General features: G+C 39.6%; 1 protein-coding gene and 1 long non-coding RNA gene across 2 annotated transcripts in view; both read right to left on the bottom strand.

The window, feature by feature from the left end:
- LOC135249182 (integrin alpha-M-like) overlaps positions 1-13,211 on the bottom strand; it is a 33,728-nt gene extending 20,517 nt beyond the window's left edge. The window contains exons 1-7 of the mRNA XM_064324534.1: positions 13,052-13,211; positions 4,804-4,909; positions 4,349-4,449; positions 3,598-3,668; positions 1,869-1,986; positions 1,068-1,195; positions 434-579 (exon numbers count right to left, since the gene is read on the bottom strand). Of these exons, the coding sequence (XP_064180604.1) occupies positions 434-579; positions 1,068-1,195; positions 1,869-1,986; positions 3,598-3,668; positions 4,349-4,449; positions 4,804-4,909; positions 13,052-13,091 (710 nt within the window). The 5' untranslated portion in view covers positions 13,092-13,211. The remainder of the gene's footprint in view (positions 1-433; positions 580-1,067; positions 1,196-1,868; positions 1,987-3,597; positions 3,669-4,348; positions 4,450-4,803; positions 4,910-13,051) is intronic.
- Positions 13,212-13,378: 167 nt separating this feature from the next.
- LOC135249251 (uncharacterized) lies at positions 13,379-14,714 on the bottom strand. The gene is made up of 2 exons (XR_010328618.1): positions 14,349-14,714; positions 13,379-14,292 (listed from the first exon to the last, which is right to left on the bottom strand). It is a non-coding gene; the product is annotated as an uncharacterized LOC135249251 (long non-coding RNA).
- Positions 14,715-25,608: the final 10,894 nt, after the last annotated feature.

Below are 25,608 nucleotides of genomic sequence, written 5' to 3'. Positions count from 1 at the left end.
TCATAAGACATTGAAGGAGAACTTTTTCCTACAATCAATATTCAATGGTCAATTGATCTGTCTACCAATAATATCCCAAGAAATGTGCCAATGGCAATTTACCAATATTCTATACATCTCCTGTATTGAAAATATCTGCTTGAGTGATGCATTTTGCAATTATGAGAAGAATTTTGCACCACTGGTGCTGCCACACGCATTCTTAGCGAAATAGCAGCGCATAGTTGAGTCCTCAAGTGGTGACCTCAAATCATTGTTTCCCTTTAATAGATTTAATAAAAACAGGCAATAATTGACAATCCACTTCTGGAGACCTGTTATTTATTTGTATGCCTATTTATATTATACCCCTACAAATAGCTCAGACTTCAGCACATGAACAGTTCTTCTCTGTCTTTGATGGGGCTTAAGGAATTCAGCGATGTACACTTACACAACTTTGAAGATGGCTGTTGGAGTGTGGGTGTATTCAGATAGTTGTCTAACATTACGTATCTGTCCTCTCCAGTCAGAATCCTCTTTGAAAGTTTTAAAGTCAAAAACTGTTTGAAATCGAGTGGAATATTGCATAACCGCAAACTGAAAGAGAATGAAAAAAGTTAAAAGCCACAAATCACTTTGTGCCACTGACTAACAGTAGTAACATAATGTAACATTCATTAGCAGACTTTGGAGAATTTCAGCCCAATCTCTAATGTGATTTAATAATTAATTCCAATAAATAATAATTTAATAATTGTTATGACAATTTGAGTGATCTGCAACTTGCTTTTACAATTTGAGATTCTGAAATGTGGAAAGTAAAAAACACATAATACTGCATTATCATTAATTTATTTTTATATTTGTCATTGGTTGTATTAACTATTCTCTCTGCCTCTTTCATGTTCTGCATCACAAATTCATGTCTGCTAAACATGCCCTTCACAGCTTAGGTTTGCTGATTATATACACTTATGCTATAGTTCAAACTCAATTTGGATGAAGATTGTTTATCTACCCATTTATAACTACCCAGTTGCAACTGCTTTTTGAACCTACTTGTTTTAAACAAAACTCAAACTTACCTTACTGTTGCGTCCTAGAAGTGACTCGATCAATTTTATCACAAATGTTTTAATTTGTCCAAAATCTAAAGGAGATACACTGCCTGAACCATCCATTAAAAACACAATATCTATACCTGCTGGACAATCTGTAGGACAAAAAAAAACAACAACAAAAAAAAAAAACAATGGAGAATGAAGACATGTAACATGTCTTTAAATGCTTTTGTCATGTCCCCATTACTTTGCCATTTCGAAAACACAATTTCACCTGTAGAAGGCTCGTATCTAGGGGAGAATGTAGAAACGCCCCATGTCCTACTGACAGGCTTGCTATAGCATGCTATATTACATGGTCAGCCCATTCGTTGACATCGATTTTTTTTAAAACTGGACTGATATTCTATGGTGTTTTATCCAAGAGCCATTTACACCGGGTCCTTTGCATGGAGCTGTAGAACTGTTGCAGCAGTCAGTTTTTCCTCAAATTATAATCATGCAAAATGTGGTTTTGAGAAGAATATTGATACAAACATAGATAGCACCCTTGCACCCACTCTGTACAGTGAAGTATTATTGTCAAGTTATTTCTCAAGCCCATTATATACTAGTTACAGGCTGTGTATGAACAGTGATAAATTATCTTGGATTTGAGCAGAACATACACATTTTAAAACGTATTTTAATCTATTGCTCATTTTAATTGTATAACAGTAACTAAAACTCTGTAAAGTAACAGTAGTGGCAATGTATGTATATTACCACACTAGTCAACTGATTGAAATAGTGACTATCCTCTCTACTGGTTCTGTTTTCTCTAACCTCTGAGAGATGGGGGCAGTCCATCGCCATCGGCTTTCAGGAGTTCATTCAGCTGGAAGCACATGCCATTGTAAGTGGTAATAGAGTCACACTGTCTGGACAATGTGGGTCCACACACCTGTGGGTGAAAGGAAGGGGGGGATGTGTGATTTAGGTGAATATTGTTTCTGTAACTCTGTTTAGTAGCCTGTACTTCAGTCCTTCCGCAGAAAGACTACATAGTCACCTTATCAAGCTATCAATTGAGCAATCATTAAGAATCATCAGACTGCTTTTTCTGAATCAATTCAAGCAGTCACTTCATTATCACAAGGTATGTACAATAAGACTTCACTTCACTTGCGTTCTCGTGGCTCACAATGTTTCGTTTAGCGACCTTCAGGATGAGTTGATAGTAATCATTAATGTTCAACAGAAACAGTGTTTTTTTTTGGCTTGTGATAGATTGTTATTTATACTTGGTATTAAAAAAATACCAAATTGAAATGACGAATAACCCATTACCAAAATGTTGTAGAAAGCTTTAATAATTACTGAATAATATTACCAATGGTAATGAATGGTAATGGTAATATTAAAATATGGCTTTCTCAAACGTCATGGCACATTTCGGACAAAGGCATATATATATATATATATATATATATATTGTGCATGGGTGTGTGTGTATATTGCGGAAAAGATGCTACACTGCACACGCACATCGCGCTTGTGGCTCCCCCAAGCGGGAGACTTGCTCTAAAGGACTGCCTGTTGAGACCAGACACGACAGGGCTCTAACATCACCCTTAACACAGCACAAAAGCACAAATGTCTAGAGAACTTCCTCATCACAGATAAAACAGGACAAAATGGACTTTCAGTTAACACAATGACTGCACACATCTGTTGTCAGACGCTACAGGAAGCAGGGAGATATCTCCACTACACAGCTGGGTTCAGTCCCAAAAGATGGACTATGGTTTCAGGACAGTAATCAAAGGTAGACATTGACTGGAATAATTGAAGCACTTTCTAAATGTCAATGTCTTGTCTGTGTCATGTCTGTTAACCCCCTTCCCTTGTATTTCTTACTTTTCTGTAAACAGAAGCTTCCTCACCTTGCTGACATATACACTCACCAGCCACTTCATTAGGTACACCTTTTCAACTGCTCGTTAATGCAAATATCTAATCAGCCAACCACGTGGCACCAACTCAATGCATTTAGGCATGTAGACATAGTCAAGACGATCTGCTGAAGTTCAAACCAAGCATCAGAATGGGGAAGAAAGGTGATTTAAGTGACTTTGAACATGACATGGTTGTTGGTGCCAGACAGGCTGGTTTGAGTATTTCAGAAACTTCTGATCTACTGGGATTTTAACGCACAACCATCTCTAGGGTTTACAGAGAATGGTCCGAAAAAGAGAAAATATCCAGTGAGCGGCAGTTCTCTGGGCGAAAATGCCTTGTTGATGGCAAAGGTCAGAGGAGAATGGCCAGGCTGGTTCGAGCTGATAGAAAGGCAACAGTAACTGAAATAACAACTTGTTACATCTGAGGTATGCAGGAGAGCATCTCTGAACACACAACATGTCAAACCTTGAAGCAGATGGGCTACAACAGCAGAAGACCACACCCGATACTAGCAAGTACCTAATGAAGCGGCCGGTGAGTGTATATATATATATATATATATATAATGAAGGTAAATTTAAAGGTAAGGATGAACAAGAACAAGACTTACCATTGTTTTTTGTGACTTATGGTTTTTTGACATTGACAGTCCAAGAGACATATTTATTCCATGGGGGGGCACTGGTAAAAACACAAAAGCAATTATGACAAATATGCATCCACATGTACATATATAGTATACTACAAAAGAAAATTTTCCTGAAGGAAACTTACAATAAAGGTGTGTGCTATACTGTAGATAGTTTAGATAAATATCATCATTCTTGAATTATCATTCAATAATTCATTCTGCTTCATCCATTCTACCGCTACTTTATACCAGTTCAGCCAGTGGAATATGCGCTCCCCCTCTATAGCTGGGTTCCTCACAAGATTTCTTTCCATTGGAGAGTTTTTTCTCTCCACTGGGAGTTTTTTTTTTTGCTGTGTGGAGTTTGCATGTTCTCCCCGTGTCCGCCAGGTACTGCGGTTTCCTCCCACAGTTTAAAGACATGCACCAAGGCTAATTGGAGACTCTAAAATTGCCCATAGGTGTGAGTGTGTGAGTGAATGGTGTGTGTGCCCTGCGGTAGATTGGCGGCCTGTCTAGGGTGTATTCCTGCCTCTCGCCCAATGCACACTGAGATAAGCTCCACCACCCCTGCGACCCTGCTCAGGATAAGCGGGTATAGGTAATGGATAGACGGATGGGATAATTTGATTCAATAATAATTTAGACCATTTCACCATATGTGTCATTTCTTATTATCCATACCAATGGCCTGTAAAACTGAAAAGAACATGGCTGAGATGCTTCTCACCTTTTATTCGTATTTCAGAGCATGTTGATTTCCCAACCTGACAGTCGTAAACCGTTCCTCTCCTGTTTCCTTGGTAGTATAAAGGAGCACTAACCAGCAAGCTAGGAATTTAAGAGAGATTATGTTGGGTGGCGAGATGACGAGAACAATATAGCTGATTAGTTCAGCCATCCATCCCCAGCACACATATGTACCTATCACCATTTTGCTTTTACACTTCCTTTTCCACCCACACTGACATACATTCACACTCACCATTGACCTTCCTTCTCTCTACCACAGCATGTGTCACTGCGGCATGACGATTAACTGCTGCTGTCTTTTTCCTCACTCCTCTGGCCAGTGTCATCACATTACAACAATTCCCCTCCCCACCCTTTTTTATTTCCTGTTTTTTAACCACCAACCCTGCCCCTCCAGTGTACTCTTCCCTACAGGTCTCTTGCCACTCTCACCTCTCGGAGTTTCCCTGTATCACCCTATATCCAAAAGCAGTAGCATCATTGCTGAAGGACTCCCAAGCAGCTGGGTCTACGTTAAAAGTATTTGCTGTCTGAAAACCTGAGACACAGAAAGACATGAAAAAGGTTAATATTATGCAGATACTGTACACATTCAGACTGACAAATAATGATATACCCAGACATAATACAATGGCAAACAAAATCAAGAATGAAAAATACTCAACACATTTTATTAGTAGAATATTGCATTTGTTAGCATTAAACATACAGTTCATTGGCAGCTAACCTCATGCAGTTCAGGTTACAAAAAACAGTTGAACAATATCTGCAATGGGATAAACACTTTTTAGGATTGAGAGAAAATACACACTAATAGCTTTTAAACTATAACTTATAGCTCTCGGATTTTAGCAGATGTAATTTTGCCAAACACTTTTTTAAATCATTTTTGGTTTTGCCAAAATAATGAAAATATTTTTTTCACAAATCACTGCAACAATTATGAAGGCCACCCAAGGACAATAAATTTAAATAAAATAAAATGTATACATTTTATATGTATGGTAACCATAGACAGTTCCATATTTTTTTAAGCAGGGTGACTATATTTCAGTCCCAAAAAAAAGAAATGTCCAGGAAAAAGATGACATCTGGTCAGTTTATATATGTGTAAAACGCAAAATTACTTTCAATAATCAATGGTATGGTTAGGCCTGTTTGCCTGAACAAAGCCTTGCAATATAAACGTACCAGGAAACCAGTGCATTTTTTTCTAATTAAATTTTAATAAAACTATTGCCCGCCAGAGGGGGTGGGGGGTACACGCTGCAGTTTGAGAGATGCTCTTCTACAAGTTTGACTCATCGAGCTGTGGTGTGCTGGGTTTTTTTTACAATAACATCATGCCACACAGAGGTATTGCTCTTATCAGAGCAGTATCTTGTGCCTTTCAGGCCACACAGAAGTATGCTAATTCAAGGAGCGGCGTATTTGACACTAATGATAGTTGGCACCCTATAGGATGCCTGTGTATTATTACAGTTGTAGGACTTAATGAAACAGTACCCATAGGAACCCTGGCTAATTTATACCCACCCTATTGGATGCACAGTTGTGTCCTGCCACTGCAAACTCCTGGCCACATATTTGAAAAATGACATTACTGATGTTTTGACATTATACTACAAGACCCAGCCAGTACTCATGTGTAGCACCTTTACTGACTGTGCACAGGGGAGCCAATGTGGGTGAGTTTCAGTGGGCACCAGTGTCTGTGGTGCATGATGTGTGCTGGTATTGTAATGTAATGTAATGGTATACACAAAGAGTGCAAGGAAGGTACAGCTGGCAGCTCACACTGTGGGGGAGAGCGCATGCTTATCTGCTTTCTGGAGGGCCAGCGTAAGAAACATTTCTGACACATTTTCATATCTGAAACTATTCTGAATCAATGACAGTCTGAATCAATAGAGTCTTTGAAAAAGAAATTCACAAAGCTGAATCTTAATAGTGTTTATTCAATTAAAAACATATCAACCACCCAATATTATTGTCTTCACCAGAGCAGTTAGATGGTAGCTTTGTTGCCATTTTGCTGTTTCTGATATATAAATATATACATATTTGTGGTCAGTCTATCATAGTTAGTCTCATTATTAAAATGCTGCATATCCACTGAGTGGAATGATTGGAGAAACCATCTCCTATCATCCTTTTACCTTAAAAGAACATGTCCTGCAGTACAGTAAATGGGGAAGTAGACAAATTTAATTTTATTATTTTAGTTCCTCTGACTCAGTCTTTCTTCCCTTTACTTAAGCATGTTATGCTTCCATAAATACATAAATATTGGCAAAGTATTCATGCAATACTGCAGTAGTGAAATACCATCATACATTCTGTACATAAAGGCAGTATAAAATAATTTAAGGTAATGAAATTGAAACTTGTTATTTTGCTATATACCTACCTATTTTGCTATATTCCATGGAATATAGCAAAAAAAGAGTAATCAAATCAATAGATGAAAGATGAGTCAAAAGCACACAATCAGTTTTTATTTCATGGTATTTACATGTGTATGCATTTTACCATTTTACAGAATGAGCTGTTTGGGTGCTGTCCCCCCATTTTCAGCTGTACAAAATTAAGTTAACGAATTACTGACGGGTGTTAACTGTTGCTATCCAGTTTCTGTGCTATCCTTAATAAATTCTTCTGTTCTCTCAGTTTACAGATTACTTGTTTTTCATCCATAGATATTTTTCTGGTCCTCATGATGATCCATGCCTTTGACTCCAAACGCAATCTCCACAGGTGAACAAAACCTAAAGTAAAGACTAGATACTCATTGCTCTTTTACAATATGTGTGAACAATTCATGCAAAAGGAAACACCTTTGCTCACACATAAAAGAACAGTTTCCAAAGGAAAAATGAAATCGTTAAAGGCCTATGACGGCTATTTTATTTTATTCATCCTGTAGGCTAACGTCTATTTTGTTTTAATCAGGGGCATACAGTATCTGTTTTATTTAGAATTTAATATTTTAATATAGTCCAAAGTATATTTTGTTTTATTATGCAAAGTCTTTTTTGTAGTTATTATAGAGCTATATGTTTTCTTAGATTCTTATTTTTGCATATCTCAAAAGTTTTATAGGCTATAGTCTGTTTATTTAGTTAAAATGCAAGACCACATGGGCCTTAGGCCCTGTTCACACCTAAATTAAAATGTGTCTTGGGTGCTCCGATCACAAATGGACAGCCCTAACTACAGGTGTGAACACATCCAAGACGCATTGAGGACGCATTAAGATCCGATCACTCAGACCACATTCATAGGTGGTCTGGGTCGCATATGGCCACATTCTTTTAGCAGTGTGAACACGAATACGTCCTGGGCCACATTGAAGGACCGTCTAGTCAACTGACGTCCTCTGCCTAAGGGGAAGTACGTACTCATTCGCGCGCCAATGGTGGTCATATTAAAGTGCGAAACAACAAGAAGAAGCCACACTGAATAACGAAATAAATGAGACGAAGTTTTTAAAAATGATACAATGTCATTCTACAGTCAATATCTGGGACTAAATATTGAATAAATATACAACATTACTATTGGTTTTACGCATAGAGATGTCCTTTCGAGACTGAGCAGTCATATATTGTCTTGGACGATCCGTTTGTGAAATATACAAGCATTTGTGATGCCTGGGTACCTTCCAAAATAGCTGTGTGTAATACCACACGTGTTGTTTACGGCGTTGTCACCCTTTTTAGTACAGTCTCGCTTGATTGACAATTCATTTATTCAGTAGGTGAGAGTATAGGCTTTCTAACGATGTATAACGATGTCTAATTTTGCTTTTGGAATAGCGTTTTTTAGGTCAGCGTAACCGAACATTTTCTTATCATCGCATTCACCTACGCATTCACTCTGTGGTACTAGCAGTAAAAGACGCTGCACCTAAAGAAACATCAACAATTTTTTGTAATTTCTTGGAAAATTCTATTATTATTGAGGACTTCTGGGCATAGCTAAGCCATATGTTTGCTGATGGACCTATCTGACATTGTTTTCTGGAGCAAAAGAGATGCGGATAGAACTGTATAATTTTGGTTGGTTCTCAAATCGCGTAAGCTGGCATTGTCCACGACGTTTAAAGCTTTTGAAAAGCGCATAGAGACATATTACGAGTGCGTCAAACATCTTGGGTGATTTGGTTTTCCTGTAACACGCCAAGGAATAAACCCAGTCTGTTTTTGTTTTGATTTTGCTCACGCGCTAAGGTCTTTGTAAACTTTTAATTTCCGGCAGACTGGGCACAGGTAGTGCGTTGCTGCCATAGACTGTATAAAAATATACCAGTTAAAAATATATATATAGCAGTTGTTTTTGACCTACCTCCGATTAAAAACAACAACGCATTTGATCTTAGAAAATGGAAATGATGTACGTGTTTATTTGCATATTGAGCGGGGAAGTGAGATCACAGGTGGTCACTCGAGAAGCATGTGGAGACGCATTCTGATGCCAGGTGTGAACTGACATCCGTGTCGACTGAATCTGGACCCAATCTGGATATATCCGGATACAAAGTACAGGTGTGAATAGGGCCTCAGTCTACATTGATCACATTGATCTGTTGAATCCACTCCATTGTCTAATGTTTAGCACTTGTTTGTAGTGCCGAAAAGTAAAATAAAAATATGTCCTGTGACGTGAATGTTGAATGATTGTTGACCTTATTAGCCTACTATATTTAACATTGTTTAGCTTAGTTTTGCACATCCAGCATCTTTGAATGCTAATAAAACATAACTATTGTGTCAGCTTATCTCAGTCGCAGCTTAATAAAATGACTCAGAAAACATTACATTACTTTGTTTATATAATAAAAAATTGTCAAACATCAATTCCACCAGGCTGTTCTTGCAACAGGTCACAGGCAGTGAACTTCAAGTGAAGTTCACAGACTAGTGAAATTCAAGCAGCATTCAAAATTCACATCTGCAATTCAAATATTTATGAGTTGACTAGCAAGTGTTTGTACTAGTTTCAAATCGACACAGCTGTCATTCTCCCATCCACCACCCATGTTGTTTAAATAGCAAATGCACTTGCACCCATGTGGGTGGGTTGGTCGCCACATGAAGTGTGGTCAGGCGCATTGCTGGCGTGTTCCTATTTTGATGCTTCCGCATTTGCACTTAAAAAAAAAAAAAAAAAACCTGGTCTTAAGCCATGTCACAGTTGTTTAATCGTTGCTCTACAGGTGCTGAATTAAAATTGTAATGTGCCTACACTGGCGAGTGCACAACGCATGTACATCCTCCTGTCTGTTACACACACAGGTTAGGGGCACACACATCATGCATAAAATATCAAGATTACATTCGGCACATATAAAAATACACCATAGTAAAAAATACAATGTGTCATAATGGTTAGTCATAATATTGATCTGAATGATATAATCACAGTAATGACAAATACAGTTGACAAGTTATTTTATTAATCCTGGCAATACACATCAGTATTCAAACCAGGGGATAAAATGGGGGATAAAATCCACTGAAATAAAAATTGTGCACTAACCACAGTTGAAATGCTTCATTTCACATCTGAAATTGTGGAGCACAGAGCTATAGTAAATCAAGATCAGAAATGTCTTTGTCCCAAACATTATCGATAGCCCTCAATATATATATGTACACACAGTTGGGTGACAAATTGAAGGAGAGCCCAACATGAAGTGTCTTAGTAAGGTGCTCACCACAAGCCACCAGAACAGCTTCAATGCGCTGAGGCATAGATTCTACCATTCTCTGGAACTCTACTGGAGGGATGGAACACCATTCTTCCATGAGATATTCCCTCATTTGGTGTTTTCATATATGGTGGTGGAGTCTCTCCCATAGTTGTGCAATTGGATTGAAATCTGGTTATCGTGAAAGCCATAGCATGTGATTCACATCATTTTCATACTCATCAAACCATTCAGTGACCCCTCATTCCCTGTGGATGGGGATATTGTTATCCTGGCAGAGACCACTCCCATCAGGATAAAAATGTTGATCACAGGATAAAGGTGATCACTCAGAATAAATTTGTGTTGATCTGCAGTGACCCTTCCCTCTAAGGGGTCAAGTGGACCCCAACCATGCCAGGAACATGCCCCCCACAGCATAACAGAGCCACTGAACCCCCTCACTGTAGGTGTCAAGCATTTAGGCCTGTACCGTTCTATTGGTGTACACCAGACATGCACTCGCCCACTTGTCAAGAATATGGTGAAGGATGACTCATCTGAACATATCACTTTTTTCACATCTCTGTAGACCAGTGCCTATGGTTTTTGCACCCTGAACTCTGAAATGTGTGTTTGGCTGAATAGAAGTGAATCCCCGCAGCCATGTTCCAAAATTCTACTAAAAAGCCTTCCCAAAAGAGTGGAAGTTGTTATAGCAGTAAAGGTGGGTGAGGGGTGGTGGGTCCAACTCCAAATGAATGCCCATTGTTTTGGAATGAGATGTTCAACAAGTATATACAGTATGGGTGTGATGTGAGGTGTCAACATACTTTTTTATGTGCAGTGTATATAGTGTATACTACACTGTATGTATCTATAAACAAAATTTGAACTTTGGAATTGTCAGCAATGATACTCATACAGTTACAGTCATTAGTAACAACTTGCACATGACATGTGTAAGTAACATTAGCTGACTTACTGATAATCATGCAACTTTCACTTTAGATGATAGTTTAAATATACACAGACATTCCATTGAAATATGTGTGCCTTGAGCTACGCCTCTTCTTTCACACTTGTTAGCTAGTTTATGAAATGGTTCATTTCACACTTGCCAGAATCCATGTGATAAGCCTGGGAGAGGACTTTGTGAGATGAGACTAAAGCCCATCATCCAGGTAACACTATCTGTCAATATCAAGAACGGTGGTGGGACCATTATGCTATGGGATTGCATTTCACCAGGAGGACCTGGGAAGATGGATGGAGTTAAATACAAAAATGTCCTTGATGAGAACCTGGTTTCAGTCCACAAGTGATGTGTGTTTATGGTGAAAAATCATGTTCCAACAGATCAATGACCACAAGCACATGGCTAGAACTACAAAGCATTAAAATCCATGAAAGAATGGGCAAAAATAGCAAACTCTACACATGTAAAACTCATATGAGATATACAGTACTGTGCAAAAGGCTTAGGCACCTGTAAAATTATGCTGTACATCTAAGACCAAATATATACTATATATTATATTTAAAAATCTATTTAAAATTGAAAAATGTTAAATTATTCTTCCTACATCATACACATGTTTAATTTATTGTGAGCCAATCGACCTTCGGACCGTGGAGACCGTAGCCAGTTTTAAATCTAAACTTAAAACTCATCTTTTTAACAGTTAGGGGGGAGTGACTCTTGTTTTAATTTTTTATTATTATTATTATTATTATTATTATTATTATTATCTCTTTTTTATTCCTTTTTCATCTCTATCTTCTCTCTTTTATTAAGCTTTAGCCAGATGTATGTTTCTAAATTCCTTATTTTACACCACAATAAAGTTTTTATGTTTCTAAATTACTTATTTTAAACCACATTAAATTGTTTTTTCTTTTACTATGCTCATATGTACACATGGGTATTTCTCTGCCTGTGTGTACATGTTAATGTCTGTTAAGCACTTTGTGCTGACTCAGTCAGAAAAAGTGCTATATAAATCTGAATGACTTGACTTGAATTTACTAAAACCTTTTTTTTACTAAAATCACATGCAAAACAAATACCGTGACCAATGATTGGCCATGGTTTTTGTTTTGCACCAATCATTGGTTGCATTTATTAGTTTTGCATGAGCTAAAAAGGTTTTGCACTTGCTAAAGGTAATAGTAAATTAGGCCTTGTGTTGGATGAAGGGGAAAATATTTCAATGATTTCACGAGTTAAGGTGTAACAGGAAAAACTGCAAGAAAGTTCAGAGGATAATAATTTCTGAAGGCACAAAAAATCGTAGTTGATGCAGTTTTCTACAACTGATCTTATCACTTTTTTGGGCAAAATTATAACTTTATTTCTTATAACTTTCTAGGCTGACTCCTTTACTGAAAGTTCCTGATGTATAACCATTCCTCATGTTTGCTTATTATTTCCATTTTACCCATTAACAGTGGCACTCACCTATGACACATAATACTCAGCCCACGTTTCCTGACTAAAAATGCTGAAGTGCTCAGAACAGTCACCATCATGCACACACCTACACATGAGTGTACACAATTTCCTCTTTTTGGCTGAGCAAATCCTCACACTTTACTGCGGGTGCAAGCCTTCTGGTAAGGTATGTTCATATGATAAACAATACATAACCACTTCCACCACCATGTTTTTATTTCTAATTAGCAGCCCTGCAAGTTTTAATGTAGCTAAGAAAATACATTTTAATGCAAGAAACCCCATGTCTTGATGAAGTTGGATAAAGCCATCGCTATTCTATCATAGCAATAATCAGTATATACGCACATACAGACAAATTACCATCAACTTCACTTTGGTAAGTTGATGGTAATTTGTTTAGCATGTTAGGCTTTCAGATGTTCTGAAAATACTAAGCACAGCTACATACAATAAGTTGTAATAATAAGTAAAGTTTAAAATTCAGTAACGGTAATAACTATAAAACATGACTTAGTTATAAGAAACCTTACCTGCACATAGATACAAAGGAATGATTACCATCCAATCCATGGTGTTGCAGTTAAGAGGCGAGGGAGGTGTGTAAGAATGAAAGAAAATGCACACAGCTTTGCGTGCTATTGATATTAGAGCCTGGACAGGAAATGATAGGGGGAGGAACAGAAGCTGGAGTGCAGCAACAGAGGGAGGAAGGAACTCAAGAACAGAAACAAAGCAGCCAGGGGAGGATATGAAATAAATATACATCTGTCGTGTCTAGGAACCGACATACTTCCACGCCAATCGTCAATCTGTAAAAAATAATTTCACGAGGGAAAAGACACAACAGCAGCAAGCTCTTCAGAAAGTTTAGACTTTATTGCACAGGTGCACATAGCCGGATCAATTCAGCAGAATTGAACCCCGATTGTCAGTTTTGCACACATTTTATACACAAATTGTGCCCACAACCCCCCTTTAACACATTCCTGAAAATCCCAGCCATCTGGTCTTTTTGGCACAGTAAGGAGTTTCAGTTTCCTGTTCATGGGTCAACTTGACTTTCTTGGCACCAAAATGATTTTCGGTCCTTATGATGTTCTTAATGTATCAATAATGGAGCATCGCGTAGTTCTGGCAGGCCACGAGAGTCAAGCGCTCCGGCTGAATCAGCTGATGGCTCAGCTGAGTGATGTTCGCCTATCACAGTACATTCACTAACAGGGCGGTCTATTTAACAGCCTCCCTCTACTCATTCGGCTGCTCCTCCTGCATGCAAGCGCTGCACGTTGCTTCGTAAATCCCCTCCACCACCCCAGCTCCATCCCCATGCGTCAAGAATTTGCATTTATCCATTCCTATGTGTTAAGAAATTGCATTGCTCCACCCCTATGTGTTAAGAACTTGCTTTGCTGCTGGATCTGTTCTGTGTGTACCCCTCTAGGGGGGTTTGGCTGCTGGCCTCCCGGCCTTATCCACGCGGGCTGCGTGGTTGGCGGGAGAGCTCCAGAACAGAGCCATACCGCCAAACATAACTGTATTGCCTTTATTGTCAATAAAGTTCTACTTTGATGACAGTGGTCCTGACAGAACTTAATCTTATCATAGTGGACAGGTGCCCCAAAAAAATTATTTTCGGCTCTATGATGTTCTTTCCCCACTATGCATACACCACGACATTGCTTTCTGTATTTTTCCATTACACATACAAGTTCACAGAGTTATAGCCTCCTGTACTTTTTTTTTTTACTTTATTCAGGTTACACAGGGGTCACTGTAAACTTTACAGTGACCCCTGTGTAACCTGAATAAAGTAAAAAAAAAAAGTACAGTGTAAAGTATTAGTTTTCTAGCATGTCTATTTGGCACTAATTTTCTGCTGAGTAAGTATGGTTTTTTTAAGCCTTCTGCGTTTGCCTTTTTGTTCTACAGTGTACACTGTGGTTTCTTGCGTTTCCATAAGCTTAGCTGCAACTACTGATATAGGTTTATTGGATTACGTATTGATTATATGAGTGCATAGTTATACATGTGATATATTTTTATCATGCAGCATCGAGAGTTTGGAGGAAACAGTCTGATCAACATTGATGGGAATACCTTAACTTTAACATGTGACGTCATCACACTCATGGGGAGTCTCAAAATTCTCCTACACATCATAAATATTTTTGTCTACTACTTACAGCAATGTAGTCTAATTGGTAAGGAACTGGTCTGTAACCTAAAGGTCACAGGTTCAATTCCCGGGTATCCCCAGAACATTGCTGTTGTACCCTTGAGCAAGGCACTTAACCTGCATTGCTTCAGTATATATCCAGCTGTATAAATGGATGCAATGTAAATGCTAAATAAATGCTATGTGTACGTTGCTCTGGATAAGAGCGTCTGCTAAATGCCTGTAATGAAATGTAATGTAATGGTTTACTACTGACCTGTTCATTTATTGCACAGCAAAGGTACATTCATAGTCACCCCACAAGCTACCAGTAATACAATAAATTAACAGCCTTTAGATGCCTGGTCCTTCAGCATCTTCTATGACCTCTTCACCCTCAATCACTTTGCAACTATTTTGTTCTCATATGACTGTGCATCTCCTAAGAATAACAGTAAGAAAATTCAGAAAATGTAAAACCATATTAATGTACATTTCCCCAAAAGGCCAAAATAATAGGCCACAGTCACTTCTGTCATAGATCATTATATCTCCATTAGCATTGTTCCAATGTAGTCTGAATTGTGCTTTGATATAGATTGAGGATTCTTAGAAAAAATGCACACAAAGCAATATTAATGTATGAAAAATATTCTGTATACTGTACAACAAATATACTTACAAATAAACTTAATTAAAATGAGAGGATTTAGAACATGCTACTATATATGAAGTATGTGGGGCGACATAGCTCAGGAGGTAAGAGCGGTTGTCTGGCAGTCAGAGGGTTGCCGGTTCGATCCCAGGGCGTGTCGAAGTGTCCCTGAGCAAGACACCTAATCCCTAATTGCTCCCAATGAGCTGATTGGTACCTTGCATGGCAGCCTTTCACTGTTGGTGTGTGTGTGAACGGGTGAATGAGAGGCATCAATTGTAAAGCGCTTTGGATAAAAGCGCTATACAAATGCAGTCCATTTACTATGTATTTAAAATTTTACTGAAAAAAGGTACTTCACATGGTAGGCAAATTCTACAAGCTAGCTAGTGTTAGGATATTTTGCCCTTATTCGTGGAGTCAAATGCAGGACGACAAAGAACACGCTGACAAAGTTTCCTCAGAGGATTTGATGTTTAATTCAATGCGCAAGGGAGAGATAGACCCAGTGGTGTCTGGATATACAGTTTGCAGTCATACATATCAAAAGGTTGAGTTAATTGGCGGGCCGGAGACAAACGGCCTTGTTCCTTCCTGGGAACCCTCACAGCCATTTAGCATAGGAATGTGACATCCTTGCCACAGACACTAGAGGTGTTATACTGAGACACACTACAGAGGGGCTAGACACAGAGGCATGCAAACTACAGACACAGTAATGGCAGAAACGGAAACACAATACACTACATATAATATATATTATATATATATATATATATATATATATATATATATATACACTAAATAAAACTGGGAACCTATCAGTCCCCCATTTTGTATTTGGAAATATGGCGTCAAACGCCATATTCCCCATAACCTATTCAGGCCTGTACCCCCAGCGAGCAAGCACATGGCGACAGTGGCAAGGAAAAACTCTCTTAAGCCGCGTTTCCACCGCAGGAACTATACCCCGGAACTAGGAACCTTTTGAGGAACTCAGTGCGTTTCCACCGCAGGAACTAGGGTCTAAATTTAGTTCTGGGGGCTTTGTTTTACCCCCCAAAACGTTCCTGGTCGGGGGGTAGTACTTTCCGAAAGTACAGGAACCTTTTGGGTGGAGCTTGCAGCGCTGAACATTACTGATTGGTCGAGTACTCGCAGCATTTGTGTTGTATTTATTTTCCGCCATTACCCGCCATGTTTGAAAATATGCAGCGGCAACCCAATTTATTTTCATAATAACTTCAAATCAAACTTGTATGTTATGCGGCACAGTAGCCTAGTTTTGGTTATAGCCTGCCAACGTCTTGGAATTATAACGTGTGCTCTTCTGTTCTTTTCTTGCTTTAGTATTCGTTTTATAAAATGCTAAGCATTCGTGCTGGGACAGCATATTACGTAGGCTACCAAAACATTCAAACGGATTAATTCGGTTGCTGAATATTTTCTTCCGGATTTTCTTTGTTAGCCCGCTGTAATTGACTCAAAACGTTTGATACAGTTATGAGAGGTATGCGGTAGTTCTGCGTAATTAACATTGGTGATACAGTACAAGCAAACTGGAAATCACCTTCCGCACTTTTTGTCCGGGTAAAATAACAGGTTAATTCTAGTAATCTTCCCTTTAGCTTTTTCAGACTGCCGTAATTTTACTCAATTTTACTGCCATTTTTCAATTCCACAAAAAGACCAGGAAGACTATGGACTAATTTATGGTGCATGGTTCGCATCTGGAGGGCACACTTCGCTGCTCGGCTAGCAGGAACTTCGAAGGAAAGCAAACGGTGGCTGTACCACTACTCATTTACATTTTCACGCAAGTCCGAGTTTTCGTTCTATTCTGTCCCATATGGAATTGACGACGAGAAAGTATCAAACAGCAAATTGTTTACAACGTGTGCATGTTTTCTGCTGTTGTTGCCAGTTATACATATAAATGTGAATGCATTCTGTCGCTTCGGATGTCAAGACATGAAAGTGAATGTTCGCATAAAAACATAATGAATGTGTTTGAGAGTATATATGAAAATCAATAAATACAGAAGTAACCATATATAGTCATTGTTGGTAACCCGTTGTATATAAGTGAAATAAACCCCTCCGGGCTGTCCCGGTTATTAGAAAATAATGTAGGCTACTACGGTGGTAGTATGGGGTTACAGAAGAAATCATATGACAGATGGACCGACGACAACGTCGCTTTTTCATACGTCAATGGGCTAATTTGCCTAATCTTCACGGGACTTTAGACCCCGGTGGAAACGCAGACAACCATTGGCTGAAGGAACCTTTTAGTTCCTGGTAAAGTAGTTCCTGGGACTGAAAGTTCCGGGTAATTTTGGTGGAAACGCGGCTTTAGAGTAAAGGGGAGAAACCTTGAGAGGAACCAAGGCTCAGCGGGGGGAACCCATCCTCCTTGGGTTGGCCTGTGTGCATGTTAATTACCAGGAAAAATGAAAATATTAAATACCCACACACATTGGGAGAAATTACCCATGCAATACATACAAACAACCCCAGGGACAGTAATTACTACCTCTTAGCCATTGGGTCACAGTTGTTGCCTTTTAGCTGCATTGTGATATTAGGGTTCAACACCCAGCTATCAAATGCTGGAACAGAGGTGTTAGTGGTGACATCAGGAGTGACTAGAGTAGAGTTGATAGTGGTAGGAGTGTCAGTTGGATTAGTGCAGTTGGAAGTGTTAGGCATTGCGCAAAGAGTAGTTTGGTTAGAAAGTAGTCCTCCTTTTGTCACCCATATTGTGCCTGGTGCAACAGGTATCAGCCCAATCTCAATTATTAGTGTGGTTGCCTTAGGCATTGCAGAATTAAAAAAAACTATAACACAGATTCCATAGGGCCGTACATTAAGTCAATGCTAAAAGCTGACTGGACATTTGAAAATATGACTATGTAATGTGAATGTTGTTATAAATAAGTCATTTCTTCAACACACATTTTAAAAAATCAACAACTATTTACAGCATAGCAGAGTCTTACAAACAATGTAGCCTACAGTCTTGGAATGCTGTGGTTTCAACAACAACAAAAGAAATTAAATTTAAATAAATAATATCAAAGTTTTTGCACTCTACAAAAAAAACTTGAAAAAAAGTCCTGATTGGCTACTGATTCTTACAGCCCTGGGATGCTGCTCACATTTAAACATTTAAAAAACCGTCTAAGGTTTTGGCTTACATGATAGTGCTACCATTTCCTCCTTGACATTATCCCTAAATGGCACAAAGTATGTATCTGTGTTACTGACTGTTTGGCTAGCTAGCTAAGTTAGCTACATGACCACGTTGTCATAAAAGTTTCCCAACCGTGAAAACAACCTGCCTGAAATTTCTTCTTATCGTGAAGAGTGCCTGACCCTTAACCGTAGCGTTTAATCCCCAAAGCTGGTATTTCTAGATATAGCCTAATTTTGCCGCTGTGTTAACATATACGGTTGCCGGTCAGGCACTCTTCACCACAAGAAGAAATTTTAGGATTTTTGCGATATTACTTGTGTCGAAAGTGCTGCGATGGAAACAACGATGGATTTTCTCTTTAGCCACATCTGTCCAAAATGTAAACAAGTCAGGCAGTTTTCACGGCTGGGAAAAATTTTATGGCAACGTTGTCGTGCACATCAATGTCATCAAGCTAACGTTATTAATAAACAAGTGAAGTTGTTATTTCGATGGCGATTAATAAGTCATGTAATGTTACAATATATTACATTCATGCTACTATTTCAACGTTACCTACACACTGCTTAAGTTAATATAAAAAGAATGTACTTACCGACGAGATTAAGTGATAACACAGTTTGTATCGAGGTTAGTTAGCCTACTAAATAAGAAATGGTGGCTTGCTAGGTAACGTTAGCTTGTGACAGTTGGAAGCGTCAAGTGTTGAACGTCACTCTACGCACAATGAGGGTAAAGAACACTGATTTCAGACCTGCTTTCCTACAGTGCGTTCACGTTTTAACCAACAGATGTCGCTGGTGAGATTTTCAACCGAGCCGCCCCACTGTGACTGTAAAATACATTACTTTTTTAAAAAATTCCCCGACGCTTAGGCCCGGCAGGGGGTCTCTTCTTGCATACAGCCCAGTTTTTCCACAATTCGCAGTGTTACTCCGCAACCAGCATGCCCCAAAAACCAGCAACACCAAAACATGTCCAACAAGTTATTAAACAGACGCTCCTTCGTCTGATGGTTCCGAACCGAAACGTGTTTTTTGTGTCCACTCCCGACACACACATTACTGAATAGCTTAAGGAAAGTGGACGCTACTTCGCTCTTGAGCGCGGGCGAAACGTGCTCTGTCAAATGCGACACGTACTGTTTAAGGAAGGTGATCTCGCCGAGCCGCTTGGCTCGAAACGTGTCCTTCTGTCAAATACCGACACACGATACTAAGCAGACGATCTTCTTGGCGTAGTGGACCCGACGTGGTCCGAAACGCTACGTGACTTCACCCAGCACGCAGACGTTACTAAGGAAGGTGGACGCTACTTCGCCCGTTAGCCCGACGTAGCTCGAAACGTGTCCTTCTGTCAAATACCAACACAGGTTACTAAACCGACGCGTTTCTCAGCGTCGAGGACCCGACGAGGTCCGAAACGCTGCCGTGCTCTAATTCAGCACGCAGACGTTACTGAACATATTGACGCTCCCGCGTACTCTGTTAATACTGCTAGCACTACCACATAAAAATGACGTTAACATTAAAAGACAAACTCATTATCAGTTGTTACATCAAAGTCCTGTCCACGTGACTATTTCTTAAAATACAGAACAGGAGTCACTTCCAAATTGAACCAAGGAAAATCAACGCCTAACGAATGTGGTAAGTTTTGTTTAAAAAAAGATACTCACCCTCTTGTTGATTCTCGTTGTTTCAAGTGGAAGATATTTCCTGTCCCTCCGTGGTCGTCAAAACTGTTAGGGTATTTTGCCCTTATTCGTGGAGTCAAATGCAGGACGACGAAGAACACGCTGACAAAGTTTCCTCAGAGGATTTGATGTTTAATTCAATGCACAAGGGAGAGACCCCAGCACATTCGGGCGCTGCGCTGAGAGAATCTCTGCCGATCAGGCTGTGTGGTGTCTGGATATACAGTTTGCAGTCATACATATCAAAAGGTTGAGTTAATTGGCGGGCCGGAGACAAATGGTCTTGTCCCTTTCTGGGAACCCTCGCAGCCATTTAGCATAGGAATTTGACATCCTTGCCGCAGACACTAGAGGTGTTATACTGAGACACACTACAGAGGGGCTAAACACAGAAGTACATGGTAATGGCAGAAACGGAAACACAATACACTACATATTATATATATATATACTAAATAAAACTGGGAACATATCACAGAAGTACATGGTAATGGCAGAAACGGAAACACAATACACTACATATTATATATATATATATATATATATATATATATATATATATATATATATATACTAAATAAAACTGGGAACATATCACTAGAGATATTTAAAGTTACAATCACATAAGTGCCACTGTTAAAGGAGTACCATGGTGATGTTCACACTTTCTCAGTTTTATGTGCTATTTGCACAAGAGGCATTGAAGAAACACAATGAGTAAAGTATTAAATATGTCCGTTCTGTATTTTTGGAGAAATATGCGTTTTAAATTTATCGTCCTATTTTCAACCGGTTGAGAAAGTTGTCAACTTGGTGTGTCACAGTAACCACTCCCCTTTCCATGCCCCGTAAACAGGATGTGAGACCATAGTTTCGCGCTGGTACATTCTACTTTACATTACAGCATTTGCGCTCTTCAGGCGCGTACAAAAAGTGTATACCTACCAGGACAGTAACGAACCCTAAATGCGCATACAGAACAATGCAATTTGACTAACGTTAGGTTCACTTAAATTAGAGTGCCTTTTAAGGACTATTCGATTATTTCTGGATATATTAATTTAGCTAGCTAGCTAACGTTAGCTAGCTAGGTAGTTTGCTTTCATAAGGCAATGTTATCGATAACGTTAGCTAGCTATTTTACTTTTATGAGGACGTTATAGTTGTGCTTTTACTTAGCTAGATAGCAAAAATTATAATTGGATACAAGTCAACGTCCTTACCTTTGCTATCTATCGATACTTGATATACTACTAAGCTAGCTAGCTTGTGAAAAGTCTCCCAAAAAGAGCGCTTATCATGGGGGTAGCTATGGTAAGGGGGCACGGTCTGTCAATCATAGCTAACTGACAGTTCTCAATACCACGCCCAGACGGTTCAGGTGAACTTTTATAGTGGGAAATTTAGGCTTAGAAAAATACGTTTTAAAGTACATTGAAATGACTGAATAATAAAAAAATATGCACATTTGTTTTGTTGTTGCCTAAAGACAACTGGGAAGTGTCACATTCAACCACCATTTTACTCCTTTAAGGCTGATTCATACTTTCCGCGTCCGCGTGTCCGCAAGGGCCCGCTTTCGTCTGCGTGACGTAAATGTCATCATCCGCCCATGTCCGGAGGGTCCGCGCGGACCCCTATGCGGACGTCCACTCTCAGCCCAAAATTTGTGACCGCGCGGGCTGTACGCATAGCAAGCGTGCCGACTGCGCATGCTCCAGTTAACAAAATTGAATGGATGCTTGTTTGAAGAGAGTTGTGAGAAGTGATCTGCTGTTACCCACATTTATATTGTCTATCTGGGCATTCATAAAAATATTCTTTCACCACTCAAAAATCGTATTCCGTCATAGCAAGAAGATAAATCCGACAGCCCTAAAATATGCCAATAGGGCAGTGAAAACGCTGCTCATTCAATAACGAAATGAATGAGACAAAGTTTTAAAAAATGATAATGTCATTCTACAGTCAATATCTGGGACAAAATATTGAATAAATATACAACCTTCCCATTGGTGTTATGCGTAGAGAAGTCCCTTTTGAGACTCATTATATTGTCTTGGACAATCTGTTTGTGAAATACACGCGTATTTGTGATGCCTGGGTACCTTTCAAAATAGTTGTGCGTAATACCACACCTGTTGTTTACGGCGTTGTCGCCCTTTTTAGTACAGTCTGGCTTGACTGACAATTCATTTATTCAGTAGGTGAGAGTATAAGCTTTCTAACGATGTATAGCGTGTCTATTTTTGCTTTTGGAATAGCGTTTTATAGGTCAGCGTAACCAAAAGTTTTCTTATCATCGCATTAACTTACACATTCACTCTGTGGTAATGGAACTGGAATGGAGTGTAGATCGGGAAATGCGCATGCGTGGAACGCCAGACCGGTGCAGACCCTCAATTGTAGTATGAATGGAACCGCATGCACGTCTGCGCGACCGATATAAAGGCTTTTACATCTACGTCTATAAGTACAGGGCGCATACGCTGTGCAGACGGACAGTCCACAGTCGTTTGCCCTTTCGTAGTCCAGTCGTACCACCGCGTACCCAAGCCCTACATTTCCCACAATCTTTGCGCGTCGTTTTCCTTTTCTGCTGGAAGTTAGACTGTTAACAACATGGCCTCGTACTTGCCCAGCATTGTGCTTATTTCTCTCCATGAATTGTTGTTCTTCTGAAAATCTTTATAATCCCGTTGGGATGAATCGTATAGGTACCTGTACCTTCTCACCTCTTCAGCCGGTCTCTCTTCAAATGTCGACTCCATGTCTGTTTTGTGTATTCCGCATCACCGCGTGTTTCCAGTGCCACATGAAATGCATGTCGATGTGAAACAGTTTCATACCAAGCCATGATTTGTGTGACACCGGTACGCGTACGCTAGGTATGCGCGGTCACAAAAATTGAGCTTCGCGCGAACATGCCCAGGCGGATGTGCGCTGAGGTCCGCTATTTCGTCATTTTGACCGTGCGGACCCCAGCGGAGTCCAGTCCGTGTATGCTACGTCTGGACCATGAATTGGCCTTAAGTCCGCAGCTATTCGCGGACGCGGAACGCGGGAAGTATGAAGCAGCATTTAAGGTGCTTGCCAAAAAAACCAGCAAGATAAATGGTGAGGAGAGTTGGGTAGTAGCTGTTTTTAATGAAATAGAAACATTGAGGAGTTGTCTGAAAAGGTGAGGTTTTAGATTTTTGCAGAATATTTTGCAGTCATGGAGTAAATCGAATTTCCTGACTGATCGGGGAAGGTGGTTCCACCATCAGGGGACAAGGCTAGAGAAGAGAAGACCATGATGAGCAGATGTCAGTGGCACATGCAATTTGATGCAATTACATGCAATTACATGCATGCATGCAGTTAGATTCATTTCTGGGTAAAATGACTTTTGGGACAGCCAGTTGATGAGAGGATGCTAAATGGAGATGCCTTGTTGGAGTGTGTGGTATGACTACAGTCTGAGAATAGGAAGAGGCAGTGCCATTCACAGCTTGGTATTTGTATCTGAACAGGCAGCAGCAGTTATCCACCCTCAGGAGCGTATTGTTACACTACTCCCCACCTTCCACAGTGCGTGCCCTCACAATTGCATGCAGGTTGCCGCACCCATAGGGCATTGCCCTGTCCATTGAGGCCACACCTCCACTTCAGACACCAATGTGATAGTAGAGATCTGGTGAGGCTTGAACGCAGGTCTCCAGGGGAAGAGGCACTAACTGCTGCACTAAAAACTAATTCACTGTTAGTGGAGCAGTTAGGCAGCCTTGGGGGCATATCGCTACAGTGTTCTAGTGTGAGCAATTTGAATTGAATGTGGGCACCAACAAAAGTGTGGTGGCAGGCTGACGACCAGGCAGCATTCTGCAACACTTACAGTGGTCTTATGGCATAGTCTGATAGGCCAGCCAGCAAGGTATTAAAATAGTCCAGAGGAAATATTAAAAGGGCGTATAAAAGTAGCTGTGTAGCCTCTTGGGTGAGGAAAGGTGAACTTTGCTGGTGTTGTGCAGGGAGAATTTACTGGGCCAGGGGTAGCTGCGGTGTGTTCAGAGAAGCTCAGCTGGTCACCCAGGGTCTCATCAAGATTCTTAGCCAAGTGGAAGGGAGACCCTGCAGAGCCACTGACAGTGAGTGAAGGATGAATCTGCAGGGAGCCCCTTGCTGGGAGGAACGTCAGCAACACCATCATTTTACTGAGCTGTTATTGGTTATAGCATTTTAGAACTGTAGAAGAGTCTGACCATAGATGGTGGAGAAATATGGTCAATGTCACAGTGACATCACCCATTGACTCTCCATAGGCTTGGTGAAGCCTGGTTATCCACTAAGCGCGTGAGATACAATGACACGGTCGTGAAGCAAACTGTCCCTGATTAATCCACAAAATATTACTGTCTTGTCCAAATAGACAATAACTTAACAAATTGCCATATGGGGAGACATTAGACAAAGAAAAAACATCTATTATGACTACATTTTCTTGTGGAAAAAAATTATTGACAATGTATTTTGACCATATTGTTACTATTGACTTACATTGAAACTGGTGGCTGAAACACCTATACTGGAGCCAACCACACTGGCGCTAGTGAGCAAGGTCTCTCAACAAGACAAGGAAGTGAGCTTCAGAAATGCAGTTTTGGCTGCTTTAATCTGACTCTTCACTTAATACCTGTGAATTGACAGGAATAACATTAGTGTGTTAGAGCTTGTGTGCCTGTCTAGAGTAAATGTTTGGGAGATCAAAAGTAAATTCAGATTCTGATATTTTTGTGAATGCATGAATTGTATTGGAGATACACTAAAACCTTCATGAATAATAGGAACAGTTCTACTGAGGCAAAATTCAGTTAGTTAAAACCTGTTAAAACCTGTATTTTGCAAGTGTGAAAACAACTCAGTCAGTGTTTGAAGGTTTTGAAATTACACTTTACTTTCACTCTGCTGCAATACATGGTTTTGGGGGGGAAAAAACAATAAAATGATTTTGCTAAATGTTTCTCATGTATCTGGATAAAATGTGTCATAAGTTCTCTTCACACAAGTTGTTAAACCTGTTAACAATTGGGGAACACACATTGGTTTACATTTACTGGTGAATTTTGTTTTACGACACAGCAGGTCTAATATTAGACTCACGTGGTTGTGGCTACTGCTTAGTTCTGCAATAAAGGCTTTGCAGCATTTGGAAACTATCTGCAAATTCTGCATTTCCCAATACCAAGTCCCTTTAAAAAAGGGAACATTTTGTGAACCATGAGAATTTTTTACTATACTGGGCTAATTTTCTACTTGCAGGGCTACCAAGACAAATCCAGTCTAAGAAGTTAAGTTTGAATAATAAAGAGAGATCTTGTTTACATCTGTTAAGTGGCTACA

The sequence above is a fragment of the Anguilla rostrata genome, chromosome 2, assembly GCF_018555375.3.
Source record: "Anguilla rostrata isolate EN2019 chromosome 2, ASM1855537v3, whole genome shotgun sequence".
Classification (NCBI taxonomy): Eukaryota; Metazoa; Chordata; class Actinopteri; order Anguilliformes; family Anguillidae; genus Anguilla; species Anguilla rostrata.
The sequence above is the reverse complement of the archived record's forward strand: the minus strand, read 5'-3'. Positions and strand labels throughout refer to the sequence as shown.